General features: G+C 37.8%; 1 protein-coding gene across 1 annotated transcript; it reads right to left on the bottom strand.

The window, feature by feature from the left end:
• Positions 1 to 3,124: 3,124 nt before the first annotated feature.
• Positions 3,125 to 17,008, bottom strand: LOC134822722 (calmodulin-A-like). Its single transcript, XM_063833938.1, has 6 exons — positions 16,927 to 17,008; positions 11,342 to 11,442; positions 4,344 to 4,426; positions 4,087 to 4,185; positions 3,598 to 3,711; positions 3,125 to 3,338 (listed from the first exon to the last, which is right to left on the bottom strand). Exons 2-6 carry the CDS (start codon positions 11,373 to 11,375, stop codon positions 3,168 to 3,170), a joined length of 501 nt encoding a protein of 166 aa, XP_063690008.1. The 5' UTR covers positions 11,376 to 11,442; positions 16,927 to 17,008; the 3' UTR covers positions 3,125 to 3,167.
• Between the last annotated feature and the right edge of the window lie 472 nt (positions 17,009 to 17,480).

Below are 17,480 nucleotides of genomic sequence, written 5' to 3' on the forward strand. Positions count from 1 at the left end.
TTAGGAAATGCATCATTGTTGCCTGTTTGGTTGCAGTTTAGATGTTGTTCCGTCCCCTATTTTTTTCGTGGTAGCGGTTTGCCGGTTATTTCACCGGTTCAGTTTGACTTTAAATAGTTACAAAAAAAAGGTTCAGCGTCGTTACATCGCCCGGGTATTTATGTGATTATCAGGCTCCCAGTTTGCAGTTGCAGTTGCAAATATGCCGTTTACCGTTACCTAATTGCGCTGTTATAGTACTCAGAGCTCGACCGGGGTACCGGCCTGGATTTGGTGTTTTTGTCCCGGTCCCGGTCCCGGCCGGGATTACCGTTTTTGCCGGGATATTTGCCGGGATTTTAAAAACAGAATTTCGATCTTTTTACTCCAATTTAGCTTCAAATTCATATTTTATTACTTTGACTTAGACAAAAAAACTCCTGAGAGCACTTTCATCATAACAGACTGTGAAGTGTGAAGGCATACCAACTTCATAATCAAAATCCTATCATGAATGAACTTGTAGTTAGTACTTATTAGATTGGTCAATGGACCCTTTATACGAAAGTTACTTAAAATATTCCATTTCAACATAGAAATATCGTGAAAATCCCGGTCCCGGTCCCGGCCGGGATTAAGCTGATCCTGGTCCCGGCCGGGATTTAAGTTTCATCCCGGTCCCGGTCCCGGCCGGGACAAAATTCCGATCTCGGTCGACCCCAGATACATGATAGTACTGCTAAAGTATTAATAATAATAACACAGTTAAAGCACTTCTCTAAATGCAATCATTGTGAGGCATTGCCAGACGTTGTCCCTTCTTGAACAATAGTTGAGGTCGCAACGTCATCATGAAACAAGTTAGGCTAGGTAATCCTTTGAAGTGAACAACGGATGAAAGGAAATTAGCAAGGACTACCAACTAAAGCAGAAAAGTGCGGCTTAAATTCAGTGTCATTGTAAATCGTCACCACTTACAACCACATTACTTTTGACCACATTACTTACGTACGGCCACGGCTTACAGCCCCAAAACAATCATTGACCTTCTGCAGTTGCACGTCTTGACACAGATATTCGGCAGCCAGTGATGAAGTACACATTATCAGATTCCAGGGGCACCACCGGCACCACAGAGAAATTACGACATTCTCCAAAGTAACATTTACATGTGGCGAAATGGCTTTACATTTTACAGTGGCAGGTCGTTGTTGTTTCAGCCTCCATTTAGAGGCAGCATTTAAGTGCGGCTGCTGCTAAATCGAACTTGAAGCTGTAATTGGCCGCACATATCCGCACTTTGAGCTGTTTACCGCACATATTCACAGTAACAGTCGTTTTTCGCACTATTGACTATATGTTTTGGTTTTTATTAACAAACGATAAAACCAAAACAGATTGTCTTGAGCTCACGCAATTCAATAAAAGGTTGGAATCCGGGCTGAATCAGTTTACCACTACAAACACTTCAACGAAATTAGTAAAGGGGAAATTTCTCTATGCTTCAGGTTTAGCACGTCAATTATGTACACATGCATAAATACTGTAAATATTTAAATAGTGTGAACTTCGCAGTTAAATGATTGGTGACTGTTTTTGTTAGCCGCCCAGGATTTTATTTTATACTTTTATAACTATCAAACTATCAAAGTGCCTTTTATTGTAACATCTTCAATTCTTGTAAAATCCGGAGACCGGATTGGAATATTGTTTATGAGTTTTAATACTTTCAACACTACTATATAACAAATAATTTGATATCATGAATACGATGTTGTAACAATGAAACATTGAGTAATTCCTCTCCTGATAAGAGCATTTTTCCTTGTCGCATCAAACGGGATCAATACAAATTTACACAAGAATGATTACATCTTCAATTTTATCTGCTCATCGATTATTGATGATGTAGGGTGTAGGGTGTAGGGTGTAGGGTGTAGGGTGTAGGGTGTAGGGTGTAGGGTGTAGGGTGTAGGGTGTAGGGTGTAGGGTGTAGGGTGTAGGGTGTAGGGTGTAGGGTGTAGGGTGTAGGGTGTAGGGTGTAGGGTGTAGGGTGTAGGGTGTAGGGTGTAGGGTGTAGGGTGTAGGGTTTAGGGTCTAGGGTCTAGGGTCTAGGGTCTAGGGTCTAGGGTGTAGGGTGTAGGGTGTAGGGTGTAGGGTGTAGGGTGTAGGGTGTAGGGTGTAGGGTGTAGGGTGTAGGGTGTAGGGTGTAGGGTGTAGGGTGTAGGGTGTAGGGTGTAGGGTGTAGGGTGTAGGGTGTAGGGTGTAGCACAATTGTAACTGCAGTTTTACAGAACTGTAAATGCTTAAGGAACACTCTTGCAGGTACCACCCGTATTCACACTCAGAACTGAGTTTAGTCATTTTCCGATACGAGATTTGGGACGGGTTCTATAAACAAACAAACAAACAAGTATACAGCTTATTTCTAACACCAATCTTCCCTGTTTTTATTTCATCTTTAAGAGAATTTCTTTTAATTTAGAAGACTAAAGGTAAATATTACTCATGTTGATATTTGTTATGGTTGGTATTGCTATCGCACTGTTAACAAATAACAATGTTAATAAATCAAATTTGTTATAAAATTGCCAACAAATTCATTTAGGATGCTTATTTGTTATTAAACTTAAAAGTTTTGTTCAAGTTATTATTTAAAATTCAGCTGGAACATAAAAAGAAAATAAATTTGCTATTTTGATACATCGCATTGTATAACTCAAATTCAACAATCATTCAAAACAGATATAGCGAACCATTCTGAGTTTTATTAATAAACTATCAAATAATGAATAAACGACATTGAGCTTCCTGGATGATAGCTCAAAAAAGAATTATAATCAAATAACCCAAAAACGAATGCGGAATTCAGTTCTGGTTTCAGCTATCATTATAGCTCCGCGCAATGAACAACCAGATATTTCAGTTAGAAAAGTTGATCCGCACATACAAAGATAATCCCAGAATCAATTTATAGAATGATCACTGATCAGTATTCAGTGTGAGCAGCATCTCTGCAGGAAACAACCTTCAACATCCTTTTTATACAAATCAATAACTTCTGAACACTAAAACTTCACCATTTATTGCATTTCGTCTTCGTTGTTATGTCTCAACTTCGTCTCAAACTTGCTAAAACTCAAAACCAACACTTTCAGATACATCTATACTCTACATCCCATAAAGATTTACTCCAAAAGCTTCACAAACTCCTCAAAATTTACCATGCCATCACCATCAGTGTCCACTGCTTTTATCATGGCATCTATTTCTCGGTCATTGAGTTTCTCTCCTAAGTTAAGCATCATGTTTTGTAGCTCGTCACGTGATATTACTCCGTCGCCGTTTGTGTCGAATACCTGTGGGAAAGTGAAATTTTATTGTTTTTGGCTTTGCTAAAGGGACGAAATAAGCTAATTAAATGCAGAGAATTTAAATTCGAATGTAATTCAGTCAACAGCAACTTGTTAACAGTTATTCGGTCAGTCCGAACGAGGACAAAAAATTACGTTACTTGTACAGTAATTATACGTAAAACATTGATTTTGCATCTAAAAATGCAATGTACTTTAAAGTACATTTTAATGTACTTTATAATGTACATTAAAGTGTTCTTACCTCAAACGCTTGTTGAAGATCCGTCCTCACGTCATGGACGCCATCTTGTTTATGTTTCGTCATCATTTGTAAAAACTCTTCAAAATCTATCACACCGTTATTGTCTGCGTCTATCTAGGTGTAGTGCGAAAATAATTGTATTGTTTGTGTATTTAGGCGAAATAATTGTATTGTTTGTGTATTTAGACTAAATTCATCAGTTTGAGTCCTCACCGACAGTATACCTCTTAATCTGTTTTGTCTTCAAAATATTTGATAGTATAATGCTCCAGCATAACATAGAAATAGCAAATAACGAATTTTAAAAAGTTGAAATACAGGTTTTAAATTTTCGATACCATCATGTGACTGAAATTCTTTTAAAAAATGATTTCGAAACTTTCGCCCATCTTAATATCGACAGTAAGTCAGTAATTATCTAATCGACTAATTACAGTAATTATCTAATCAAATAATTAACCAACCCCCTCTAATTGTTAATTTTTGTACCTCGTGGATCATATCAACAAGTTCTTGTGGAGAGGGGGCCTGTCCTAATTGAGTCATTACTTCTCGTAACTCCTCACTATCTATCGTGCCATTGCTATCCTGAAAATACGGAGGTTAGTGTATGTTATCTTCATTTTATTATCCCATGATAAGAGCAGTAATTCTGCAGGGACTTCAGCCAATTCAAATAAAGTTGTTCAAAATTCACTTCTAGAAGAAATTATATCTTGTAAAACATTTAAAAGTTGAAATCTTACCTTATCGAATAGATTGAACGCTTCTTTAAGTTCAGCGATTTCCTCTGGGGGCAACTCAAACTTCTTTGCCATTTTCTCAATCTCTGGATGAAAGAGTTCATGGTTATGGAATCATTCATAAAATATTTTGTAAATTCACCGTCAATAGTAATGGAATGCGAGCAGAAACATTTCACATTTATAGAAAAAACATATCTTTCTGAAGTGATTACGATAACAATAACAAAATAACATAACCAGCTAAACTATATTTTTAGTCTTTAATGGGTCGGTGGGTCACAGTTTTGATCCAATAACTGGTCAAACCAATCAAATAGCAGATGACAGAGTGGCAAGTATAGCTAGCACAAGATCGCGTGTAAGAACAAATAGTCGGAGTGACTTCCTAACTTGGGGCGGTGAATGACCAGTCTATTAATCCAATAACGGACCAATTTGCTTGCAACAGCGATCAATCAAATCCGCAATAAAATCTGCAACTCTCTGCCAAGCCGTCAAAACGCTTTGGCTTCACCTCCCCACCAAGTTAAAGTTTATTACTTGATTGTACGTGAAGGAGATGGCAGTGTACAGCTGACGCTAACTACAGCATGCGAGTGCGGGAGAACATTAATAAAACAATAAAGTACAACTGTATGTCTAGCACAGCATCCTGCGACCTCTTCTTAATATTATTAAACGTGGCATTTAATAACTCCGCCACTTCGGCCTGCACTTTGAGCAGTCATCAGTGAACTCCCTTGCTATCAACACACACTATCTTCCAGCACACTGGTGGGTATGGAACTGGGTTGGAACCAGAACTTCGAGTTTAACAGTTCGGTAAGGGTTGGATTGTGGAACTAGAACATTGAGTTTAAATGTTTAGTTATGAGCCGACAGAGATCCCAAGGTTTAACTTATTCCAATCAGAATTCTCAGAAACTTGTTCTGGTTAACTAATGTGACAGTTTTGATTGAGAATTTTTCCTTCACATACAGTAACCAATGGAGCCTAAGCTGTTCAGTAATACCCAGTGATTTGCTCTCTCAGGAGAAAAGCCAAGAAATTGAAACTTCATAATAAACCTCTGCATAAAACCAGCATTCAGATGGTTGGTTAGATCAAACCTGTTGGTCTCCTATTTCAACTTACACTTCAATTAATAACAATTTAAAAAACACGTCACTAAACAGTATTAGGACCACTCCTACATTAAACGTTAATAATTATACACTAATTTTGCCTCAGATTTTTTACGTTTTGAATTTTTTTAACATTTTGAATTTTTGATAGAAATATTTTCAGATCATGAATACGATGTTGTCACATTGAAACGTTGAATAATTCCTTTCCTGATAAGAGCCTTTTCCTTGTCGCATCAAACGTGATCAATAGAAATTTACCCAAGAAAACACTCCTACACATATAATAACCAGTTACCACCATCAATCTATTATAACACATGGGCTCATTTTCTAAATACTAACATGTTCATGTCGTTCAGAAAACAGTTTACAGAATTACTGTTACTTTTCCAGAGTTTGGTTTTCAGAGAAAGGTGTGAATGGATATCAAATTTAGACAAGAAATACTGCCTTATGCAGGAGCAAGACGATGGAGTGGCAGCGAACTGAAAAACTTAACACTTCTGAAGTACTACAAAAATACTCGAATGAAGGATTGTCAAAAAATTTTTTGGGTTTATAACATCGTTCTCACATCTTCCTAACTGGCTCGTCATAGCTGGGTTTCTGCTATTAAAAGATAGAGACCTGTCGAGATAAAGACCTGGTGAGCCAGAGAAAACTGTCAAAGTGTAATTCTGGATGGAACTCACCTCCAAAGTGTACATTTAAATGGGAATATATTTTCGTTATAAATGCTTAATTCGTGTTTATTATGTAGTTATGCAATTAGAAACCCGGTGATATTATGGTCGAATGCAATTGAAAAAATTCGAAACGTCGTTGGCACAATCACTGCTTCAGTACAAGAGAATAAAACAAAGAACTGGCAATTCGAGTGTTGCCAAAATCGAATAATCGGGGTAGTATTCCTAATTGAATTTAGAGTTTATTTATGAACATCATAAATCTTCAGAAAATCACGCTTTTGAGGTGCATGCCAAGCGGGAAAATATTATAATCTTCAAGACCTCACATACCATCTCAAATGTCTGTTCTCTGGAAAGTAACAGAACAAATTGCAGTATTCTACTTTATAGGTAATAAAGCAAACACATAACAATGGAAGTATATAAAGATACTTAATCAAAATGATTGAATCTGATAAATATTAAAGTTGAGGCTGCCTGAATATCACGTAGACTACTTGACAATTCCTGATCCTTCACTCTGCTACCATACGTGTCCTAGAGCATAATTAGTGAAATCATTGCCTCTAATTCTGTATATGTCGTGGTATCGAGGCCTGAACCCGAACTTTAAGTACTTCCCCTAATCACAGTACGATTTTTCGAGTTCAGTTTGCAGTAACTCTGTAAATAAAGCGCTTACTAAAGCAAGCTTCTAGACTGGACCACAAAACCAGAACCATCGCTCTTCTAAGGAAGAGTTTTGAGTTTATACCTCGCTGTGGCTTTCATAAAATTTTGAGTTTCAATCTTCGGCCGTAACTGTGGTCTGTATCTGTGCTGGTTTGTGAGGTGGATCAAGCTGACAGTGGCTGAACAACAACTGAGGTACATGCATTACACATGCTTAACTTCATACCAGTGGCCACTTGAATACCTTAGATGAGTTCAGGATAATACAAAGGAACCCCGATTGCTGCAGTTTCGAGTTAGTTAATTTCGGAAGAGCAATGTTTCAGCGAAAATCTCTTATAATCTGGATACGCATTGTTTATCAAAATACATGATTTCTAGTACCCAATGGCCATGGCAAGGCCAGGTGATGTAATACTATCATTAGGGAGGCCTCAAAAGTCACAAAAGAAAAAAGTAAATCAGACAAGCTTACAGGGTATGCAACAGTGTAAGTGTACTAAAATTCTATTTCTAAAACTCGACTCTGTACGATATTGCATCTCGCTCTTATTCATTTCACGGTCTTCCTTTAAGGTATTATTGAGCTCTGTAGCTTGCCTCTGTACGTGCACCCACATTAAAATCATTTGTACTAACATGGAGGCTAAATTGTCAGAACAACCTCTTACAACATCTTTACAACCTCTTACAACATCTTTACAATATTTTTACAACATCTTACAACATCTTACAACATCTTACAACATCTTACAACATCTTACAACATCTTACAACATCTTTACAACATCTTACAACATCTTACAACATCTTACAACATCTTACGACATCTTACAACCTCTTTACAATATTTATACAACACCTTAACAAAATCTTTACAACATCTTACAACCTCTTACAACCTCTTTCAAAGATGTGACTACAGCACATTGATCAGCTGTGGAGACCCAAAAGGTGATTTTGTCAGTTTGTAACAATTTAGCTGGCTGAAATTATCAACAATAACTTGTTTTCATGGCCATCTTTTGAATTCATCGAATTGTTATGTTTTCCACATTTGCATTGTCAAAAATGGTCTCAGCCTTCCATACGAATATTCAATACTGGACTATTACAAAAATAATACCAGCTGTTAAAAATAAAACCAACAAAAAGAACACGAAAAACAAACAAAAAATAAACATGCTACAATCACAGAGTTGCAATCATATTAAGATATTACAACATGATCAAACCAAGGTGGTCTGAAAATTAATCATATAAATAATGATAACCCAACTCGCACAGATCGAGATTCAGGTTGATACCGATATATTGTGTGTTCTAAGCCAACCATCAGGTCTAAAAGCAGCTTTCGTAAGAATCTGATACCTATCAAGCTGCAAGCAGAGATCACGATCACGTGATATGGGCATTGGGCGTATAATTAATGATGTAGACTTGGAGGGAATACATTGTAAAGTTAGAAGCGTGCCAAATAGTAAGTAAGTAAGTATGGTTTTGAAGTCAAAAATGAGGTCAGCAACAAAAGGCTGTTAAGAAGGCATTATCTTTAACTCTTACATTAATGGTTCTATCTTTCTATGATCACAGATCCCGAATAAGAAGCATGTGCTTACTGCACAAGCACTTAACCCGGATGACAAGGACTGGAACAACTCAAATTTCGTACTTTTAGAAATTTAAATAATTTGGTACAACATACGTTGATAATAACGAGCAACAAAACTTTAACCTCATAACGAAATATGACTATCTTCGAGCATTTTTTACAATGCTATCGCTACCGCGCAATTTCACTGTCATTTACAAGATAAAAATATCACCGCGCATTCTTCAGACCCTGTGTCGCTGTTCTAAATTTATGTCAAGAGATAAGAGTTATTTAGAAATTCTTAATAGTACTATTCAAATTTGCTAATAGCGAAATCATATTTTATACATTATTTATATTTTATACATTGTGTGCATATATTTATATTTGATTGTAATTAAAGATTTTAAGGCGTTAGTGCCGAGTAATGCCTCTGGGTAGTGCTCCTCAATCTAATCTAATATGTACAAAGTAATGACAATAAGCAGTTCGAACTTTAAAGCAAATAATAATACAGCTCATAGAGGAACCATCAATAAATAATTGATTGAGTACGCTTCATTGTGTCAAACAAACCTTTAAATACACCGTATATTAAACATGACTCTAAATGAGACTTTTACAGTTGCAGTATAAAATTGTTGTTATCATCATTGCGGTTTCATACATGAATTTAAACGTTTGATATGAACTGCAACATTGAGGAAGCTCTTTTAACTGGCCAGGTGTAATCAAATCAAACTATCTAGAAACAGTATCATTACATACTAACATCCTAGCATCCTATAAGCATCATAACAAAGACCTAGCCACTAACATTACTTTAAAAAATTTACCTGACAACTATTTTTAAAACAGTTACGATCGTAACTACAGAGAAGAAATAAAATGTAACATCCTGCTATCCTGCTTTCCTGCTATCCTGCTATCCTGCTATCCTGCTATCCTGCTATCCTGCTATCCTGCTATCCTGCTATCCTGCTATCCTGCTATCCTGCTATCCTGCTATCCTGCTATCCTGCTATCCTAACATCCTAACATCCTAACATCCTAACATCCTAACATCCTAACATCCTAACATCCTAACATCCTAACATCCTAACATCCTAACATCCTAACATCCTAACATCCTAACATCCTAACATCCTAACATCCTAACATCCTAACATCCTAACATCCTAACATCCTAACATCCTAACATCCTAACATCCTAACATCCTAACATCCTAACATCCTAACATCCTAACATCCTAACATCCTAACATCCTAACATCCTAACATCCTAACATCCTAACATCCTAACATCTAACATCTTAACATCCCACTTAACCAATAGGGTACACCATCTTCCTCACCCTAATCACCAGTTTAAGAGATTTAATCAAATATTCAAGGTAAGAGGCAAATATGGCAAAGTGATATTGAGTACCGTTTAATTGTCAATTTAACTAACACTGCTCTTCTACAAGTTACAGTGTGAGATTGCAGAACTTCTGTATTCTGGTTTTGTCACTTTCCTCGTACTGGTCAATAAAATAATTTTCCACAATTAACGAATTCCACGGAAAATCTGTCTTAAATCTGGTAAACGATTTTGACAAAAATCATTGGCTTCTACTAAATACACTGTGTAGTACGGCGTAATCGCAAATAGTCAAACTTTAAAGCCGGATGTTAGAGGGGGGAGGGGGGTGTCTGAAAACGTTATAAATCTTACTGATGTGAAGGGTATTTTATTGGAAATGGAATAAACCTTGTTATTGAACTGTGCGGCAGTTGGGGGGATCTCGGACCTCCTCAAAAGTTTGGTCACAGTTTCCAGTTTGTTGGTCAACTGGCTATTCGAAAACAAGTTTCACACTAAATTCAGATTGTACCCCATTACTCATTACCAAGGTTAAATTTAGATTTAAAAGGAACGGTTGTCAATTCACCCAAAGTAAAAGGAAAATCTGTCTTAAATCTAGTAAACGATTATGGCAAAAATCATTGGCTTCGAATTACAAATTGCCGATTGAAGACTTTGATCTCTTAGGCAAATCCCATAAAATCCTCCGAAAACCGGAAATCATAATGTAAGTTTTGACCGATCACCACGGCGTGAACCACAAATATTAACCTCAAATTGTGAATAAACGTTCCGAGTCGCAGTGTTGAAAAATTCCTAATTCACGGGACTCGTCAATGAAATTAGACCGTTCCGGAAGTGAGACAAATCCAATGATCTCCGAGCAAATCTAACATTAACACAAATTTATATCAAGTATCACGAGGTACTAAACGAAGTTGCGACGGAAATGAATTGAATATCGTTTAGGAGGTGATGGTCGTGACTTGGCATTATTTGAGCTGTGCAAGGCTTAAATATAAACTGTCGTACACACATCATTACTAAGTTAAAATTAGCCGGTGTCTTGTAAACAAACCGGCTGTTTTAGCTGGTTACACCCTAATGCTTATTAGTTTTGAGATTTAATTGATGATATGTATCGATCATGGATACAAATCTCAGTATTACACACCGTACTATCATTTATCTATTACAATTAACATACGAGAGCTCAAGTCTCAACCCCGTCAGAAATGTTTCTAGGACTAGGTCCCCTGCAAAGGGGGCTAAAACTTGAAATCCAATCACAACAATCCAAAAAATCAAAGCAAAATTAAAATGATCTCCCTGTTTCTACGGAACACACAGTTACACCTAACAAAGCCGTTCTAACTCTTAAGACTCGTACAAATCCTTGTTAAAGCTGGCCATCCACCGCAAGCGAGTGAGTGACCTTAAACCGGCTGTTGGTCGTTAGTGAGCTGTACATATTGTTAAAGTTTAGCCGGCTCCGTTATAACGATATCTTTAAACTTGATATATTAAAAATTACCCCACCTGTTCTGATCAAAACAACAGACCTTACCGGGGGTGATGTCGTAGATGGAGAAGGTTGCCATGGTTACAAGATATTGCACGCGGGATCAGTTAGATTGTTTCTTGAGGTGCTGAGCGGTAGATCAGGTCCTGGGAAAAGTAGGAGTTATAAATGTGAAATTAGCTGATGGTGTAATGAAGAGATGGAGAAAACAAAGAAGATCTATAACGGTTATTTATTAAGGATAAGTTAACAAGATTCAAGAGGAGTACATTGTGTTAATTATTCCTTGACAAAGCGCCAAGTCTCCCTCGTTAAATTTGTTTTGTAATATCAGATGACACCATTCGCAGAAATACTTTACCCATCTAACTACATTCTAACATTCAACAAAACTCTAACTTACAACAAAATTCTAACTTATCAACAAAATTCTAACTTACCAACAATATTTATATTCTTACTCAAAAAGTTAAAAATATCACGGTAACCAAAGTCTATTTCTATCAGGGTCGATTATAACACGGCTGCAGAATTATACTCAACACTCGCTTTAGCACTACTAAATACACTGTGTAGTACCTAAACTTAGGCATGGTATAATAATCAGCAACAGCCGTAATTTGTCATCAACAGTTGGGCAACAACATTCCCCGGAACGAGTTTGAGCGGCGGTATCACAAATAACAAACTTTAAAGCCGGATGTTAGAGGGGGGAGGGAGGGGTGTCTGAAAACGGTAAAAATCTTACTGATGCGAAGGGTATTTTATTGGAAATGGAATAAACCTGTTATTGAACTGTGCAGCAGTTAGCAGGGGGATCTGGGACCCCCTCAAAAGTTTGGTCACAGTTTCCAGTTTGTTGGTCAACTGCTATTCGAAAACGAGTTTCACAAAAAATGCAGATTGGACCGGCCATTACTCATTACCAAGGTTAAAGTTAGATTTCCCAATTCACCCAAAGTAAAGCCTTTTGTGGATTGTGGAACAGTATTTAACCAATTGGCAGTAACTTCTTTAAGTTCGCATAAATTTGTTCATAGCTTGATATAACCTGTTACAGTTATGGTCAAAATTTAAAATCACCAGCTAAATTCCTGGTATTGTGTTTCACACACCAGTCAAACTAGGCCGCTGCATGGCTGTATTCGGTGAGTCAAGCCAATATGAAAACCACAAATTCTGCTGATTTTAACTTTGTTTATCATTTTTCTGAACATCATATTCAAATTAATGCTCGCCACCGTATCAAACGATCTGCAGCATTAAAAATACAACTGCAGGTCTCTTATAAATAGCTTTCTGATAAAATAATCATAAAATAACATAATGTATAACAGACACTCCTAATTTTAAGTGGGACTTCTATAAAATACTAAATCATTCAGTTATGTTAATTATGGAACTATAGGATCAACTTTGTAAATGCTAAGAACTTTATATCAAGAACAACCAGCCACCAGCTTTACTAATACTTTAACCCATATTCTTCCACGGTACTTTTAAAAGTACGGTTCATAAACAGTGACCTAACTTGTCTCATGACAAATATTTTTTGATACAGTTTTTTGCATTAGGTTAGAAAAAGTCTGCTGATGATTTTAACACCCTGACCAGATGGTTAAAAAAAGCAAGAAATTTATAGGATGTTGGCAAAGGTGGTCAAAAATGGTACTTTGAAAAAAGGTAAATTCTCGGTACCACCAGCCAATTCTCCAACTTTGATGGATCCCAAATTTGGTTTTTTGATATTGCCTAAACGATTGTGCAATAAATAGGCAATAATGTGGGGCGAGATAAAAATCATAAATTGTCTCTAATTGAGATGTAAATTGGGTGTACTTTTAAAAGTACATCATTCTAGACAATGATGTACTTTCAAAAGTACGTACTTTTAAAAGTACATTATCTTCGAATGATGTACTTTTAAAAGGACAGGTTTCAAGAAAAATGTACTTTTAAAAGTACAGGTTTATATAGACTACACAATGTGTGCTGGTATGATTAATGTCGGTAAGACTGTAATGGTAGGTAAATTGTTCTGAATCAGAACGGAAGTCACAACAAAAACTTGTTGTTGTTACTTCTGGGATTTAGTCGATCTTGAAGGATCCACGTTTTCACTCGGTTATTCCACGTCTTCCAGAGCGGCCTTCAATATACTCTTTCTTAATGAGTTAATGCGGGGGTGGGGGGGGGGATCATAAGGTCAGAATCGTACGTGACGTTGGGGGGGGGGGGGGGGTGGTTCATATTTTCTTCAAAAACACAGTTAGTACATTTGTACTAAGTGGTGGGTCTGCTGCTCATTTCCCAGAAAATCAGTTAGTACAAGGTACTAAGGGGGTGTCCAACCCCAAAATATCCATTTTACCTCAAATTTCAATATTGGGAATGGTTTGTTTTTGGTTTTGAGGTTTTTTTCCTTTTTTTTGGGTTTTTTTATTTTGTTTCCTTTTTTTGTAACTTTTTATTTAATTCGACTGCATTGAAAACAAAACCCCTACTAAATAGTGGGTATAATTTGCCCATTTCCCAATGTTTAATGAACTGTTTAAAGCAATTTATGGGTGGGTATCTTATTTTATATACCAAAACACAGTCAGTACCGTGATTTCTCAACAGTTAGTACCGCAAAAGGGGTGGGTGTCCTAAATATTATCCGAAAAAAAAAACAGTTAGTACCGCGAAGGGGGTGGGTGGGTCTTTTTTGTAAATTCCAAAGTTGCACTTAGTCGACGTCACGTACGGCACTTGGTACCTGATCCCCCCTCCCCCGCTTAATGTTTACAATCCTAGATCTTGTAACTGGTTTCCTAATCCCGATGTATATTTACTATCAAATACTGACATGATTGTGTGCCATCAGCAATCTGCTGGTCCAACATAAGATTCCTTTCCTTGTAGTCTATGCATTTCCTCAGCTGAGTTGTTCTGCTCCTCTAGAATTGTCTCAGCCTCTGCTACTCTCTTCTGTTCCTCTAGAATTGTCTCAGCTTCTGCTACTCTCTTCTGTTCCTCTAGAACTCTCAAAGCTTCTGCTACTCTCTTCTGTTCCTCTAAACTCTCTCAGCTTCTGCTACTCTCTCCTGCTCCTCTAGAACTTTCTCAGCTTCTGCTACTCTCTCCTGCTCCTCTAGAACTTTCTCAGCTTCTGCTACTCTCTTCTGTTCCTCTAGAATACGCTCAGCTTCTGAGCTTCTGCTACTCTCTCCTGCTCCTCTAGAACTTTCTCAGCTTCTGCTACTCTCTTCTGTTCCTCTAGAACTCTCTCAGCTTCTGCTACCTTCTTCTGCTCCTCTAGACTCTCTCAGCTTCTGCTACTCTCTTCTGTTCCTCTAGAACTCTCTCAGCTTCTGCTACTCTCTTCTGTTCCTCTAGAACTTTCTCAGCTTCTGCTACTGTCTTCTGTTCCTCCAGAACTCTCTCAGCTTCTGCTACTCTCTTCTGTTCCTCTAGAACTCTCTCAGCTTCTGCTACTCTCTTCTGTTCCTCTAAACTCTCTCAGCTTCTGCTACTCTCTTCTGTTCCTCTAGAACTCTCTCAGCTTCTGCTACTCTCTTCTGTTCCTCTAGAACTCTCTCAGTTTCTGCTACTATTTTCTTTTCCTCTAGAACTCTCTCAACCTCTGCTACTCTCTTTGTTCCTCTAGAACTCTCTCCACCTCTGCTACTCTCTTCTGTTCCTCTAGAATACGCTCAGCTTCTGCTACCTTCTTCTGCTCCTCTAGAACTCTCTCAGCTTCTGCTACTCTCTTCTGTTCCTCTAGAATACGCTCAGCTTCTGCTACCTTCTTCTGCTCCTCTAGAACTCTCTCAGCTTCTGCTACTCTCTTCTGTTCCTCTAGACTCTCTCAGCTTCTGCTACTCTCTTCTGCTCCTCTAGAACTCTCTCAGCTTCTGCTACTCTCTTCTGCTCCTCTAGAACTCCCTCAGCTTCTGCTACTCTCTTCTGTTCCTCTAGAACTCTCTCAGCTTCTGCTACTCTGTTCTGTTCCTCTAGAATACGCTCAGCTTCTGCTACTCTCTTCTGCTCCTCTAGAACTCTCTCCACCTCTGCTACTCTCTTCTGCTCCTCTAGAACTCTCTCAGCTTCTGCTACTCTCTTCTGCTCCTCTAGAACTCTCTCAGCTTCTGCTACTCTCTTCTGTTCCTCTAGAATACGCTCAGCTTCTGCTACTCTCTTCTGTTCCTCTAGAATACGCTTAGCTTCTGCTACTCTCTTCTGCTCCTCTAGAACTCTCTCCACCTCTGCTACTCTCGTCTGTTCCTCTAGAATACGCTCAGCTTCTGCTACCTTCTTCTGCTCCTCTAGAACTCTCTCAGCTTCTGCTACTCTCTTCTGCTCCTCTAGAACTCTCTCAGCTTCTGCTACTCTCTTCTGTTCTCTAGAACTCTCTCAGCTTCTGCTACTCTCTTCTGTTTCTCTAGAACTCTCTCAGCTTCTACTACTATCTTCTGCTCCTCTAGAACTCTCTCCACCTCTGCTACTCTCTTCTGTTCCTCTAGAATACGCTCAGCTTCTGCTACCTTCTTCTGCTCCTCTAGAACTCTCTCAGCTTCTGCTACTCTCTTCTGCTCCTCTAGAACTCTCTCAGCTTCTGCTACTCTCTTCTGCTCCTCTAGAACTCTCTCAGCTTCTGCTACTATCTTCTGCTCCTCTAGAACTCTCTCAGCTTCTCCTACTCTCTTCTGCTCCTCTAGAACTCTCTCAGCTTCTGCTTCTCTCTTCTGTTCCTCTAGAACTCTCTCAGCTTCTGCTACTCTCTTCTGTTCCTCTAGAACTCTCTCAGCTTCTACTACTCTCTTATGCTCCTCTAGAACTCTCTCAGCTTCTGCTACTCTCTTCTGCTCCTCTAGAATACGCTCAGCTTCTGCTACTCTCTTCTGCTCCTCTAGAACTCCCTCAGCTTCTGCTACTCTCTTCTGTTTGAGTTCCTCTAGAACTTTCTCAGCTTTTGCTACTCTCTTCTCATTCTCACCATTTTAGGTATTCTTTAAGTTGTGAAAAGCGTCTGGCTAAGTGCGAAGTGTGTGACGTTGCGCTTTGTGTGCTTTGTTTTAAGCCTTATCATCAGTTAGAGTAAAAAGCACAAAACCTGACAATTTTCGTAAAATTCTAGTAAATTGGTAAATGGAATTATGATAGTAGTTTATAAGTATAGCTGTTCCCACCATCATGATTTGTTTAGTGTACCACTTAAATTTTGTATGGTATTGTTTAAATTTTATTCAGCCATTCTGACAAGGGCTTTTAGTTTTATTATCTGACCCTGAGTTTCTGTTTAATTAAGTAACATACCTCCAGAAGTACACTATTCATTAAACCCGTACTTTTAAAAGTACATTATTTATTAAACCCGTGCTTTTATAAGTACATCATTCAAATATGATGTACTTTTAAAAGTACGATGCAATGTACCAAAAACGCAAGCTCCAACAATGAACTTTTAAAAGTACGGGTCGAAAAAGCTATAAAAAATATAAATTTTTTCAAAATAATTATTGCACCGTCGGAGTTGGTACCTCAGTGCTTAGGAAACAAAATTTCATCAAAAAATTCGAACGTTTAGAGTTTTTGGTATTATATGGGTTAAGTCAGATAAAAATATTTTAAGTTAAAATAATAAATACCTAGATTATATCTTGGTTGCTTGATCGGGTTTTAGTCTTGATCCTCGCACTCTCCACCGTAGTCATTATTTCTATAAATTATGTGGTTAACCTTGATCACCACTCAGCAACTAGCTGGTTAAGTATTCGAGAAATTTACTAGAAAATAATATTCAAGGAATTGGCAAGCAAAATAAAAGGACTTTAATTGTAAATTTAAATTGTCGCATAAAACGTTGTCGACACTCGGCATGCACAGTCACTCCTGATGCAACACGATACGTGGGTCACCTTATGTAGTCAATGTATAATGATAAAACAATACTAAGAGAGAAAACAAATATTCGATCTTATCGGGAATCACCTCGATCTTGATTCCTATCAGTTGTGAATAATGAAGCCGCGACTCAATAAGCAACAGCTGATGACACACTGTAAGTATAGTGCAAGCTAGGATACAGGGCACGGATTGGTCGGTACGCTATCGATATTGTAACACTATAAGTACTTCGTTTAACTTGATGAAAGGTATAAATTGGGCTTCAGAAGCTGTGGAATCTGTGGAATCTGTGGAA

Source organism: Bolinopsis microptera, chromosome 11 (assembly GCF_026151205.1).
Source record: "Bolinopsis microptera isolate Bmic1 chromosome 11, MBARI_Bmic_1.0, whole genome shotgun sequence".
Taxonomy (NCBI): Eukaryota; Metazoa; Ctenophora; class Tentaculata; order Lobata; family Bolinopsidae; genus Bolinopsis; species Bolinopsis microptera.

Excerpts from the sequence above, each read along its gene's own strand:
- LOC134822722 (XM_063833938.1), bottom strand. The coding sequence starts at position 11,375 with ATGGCAACCTTCTCCATCTACGACATCACCCCCG. Across the intron at positions 4,186-4,343 it reads CGTTCAATCTATTCGATAAG|GATAGCAATGGCACGATAGA; the intron begins GTAAGATTTCAA and ends CCGTATTTTCAG. Across the intron at positions 3,712-4,086 it reads TTGTTGATATGATCCACGAG|ATAGACGCAGACAATAACGG; the intron begins GTACAAAAATTA and ends CACTACACCTAG.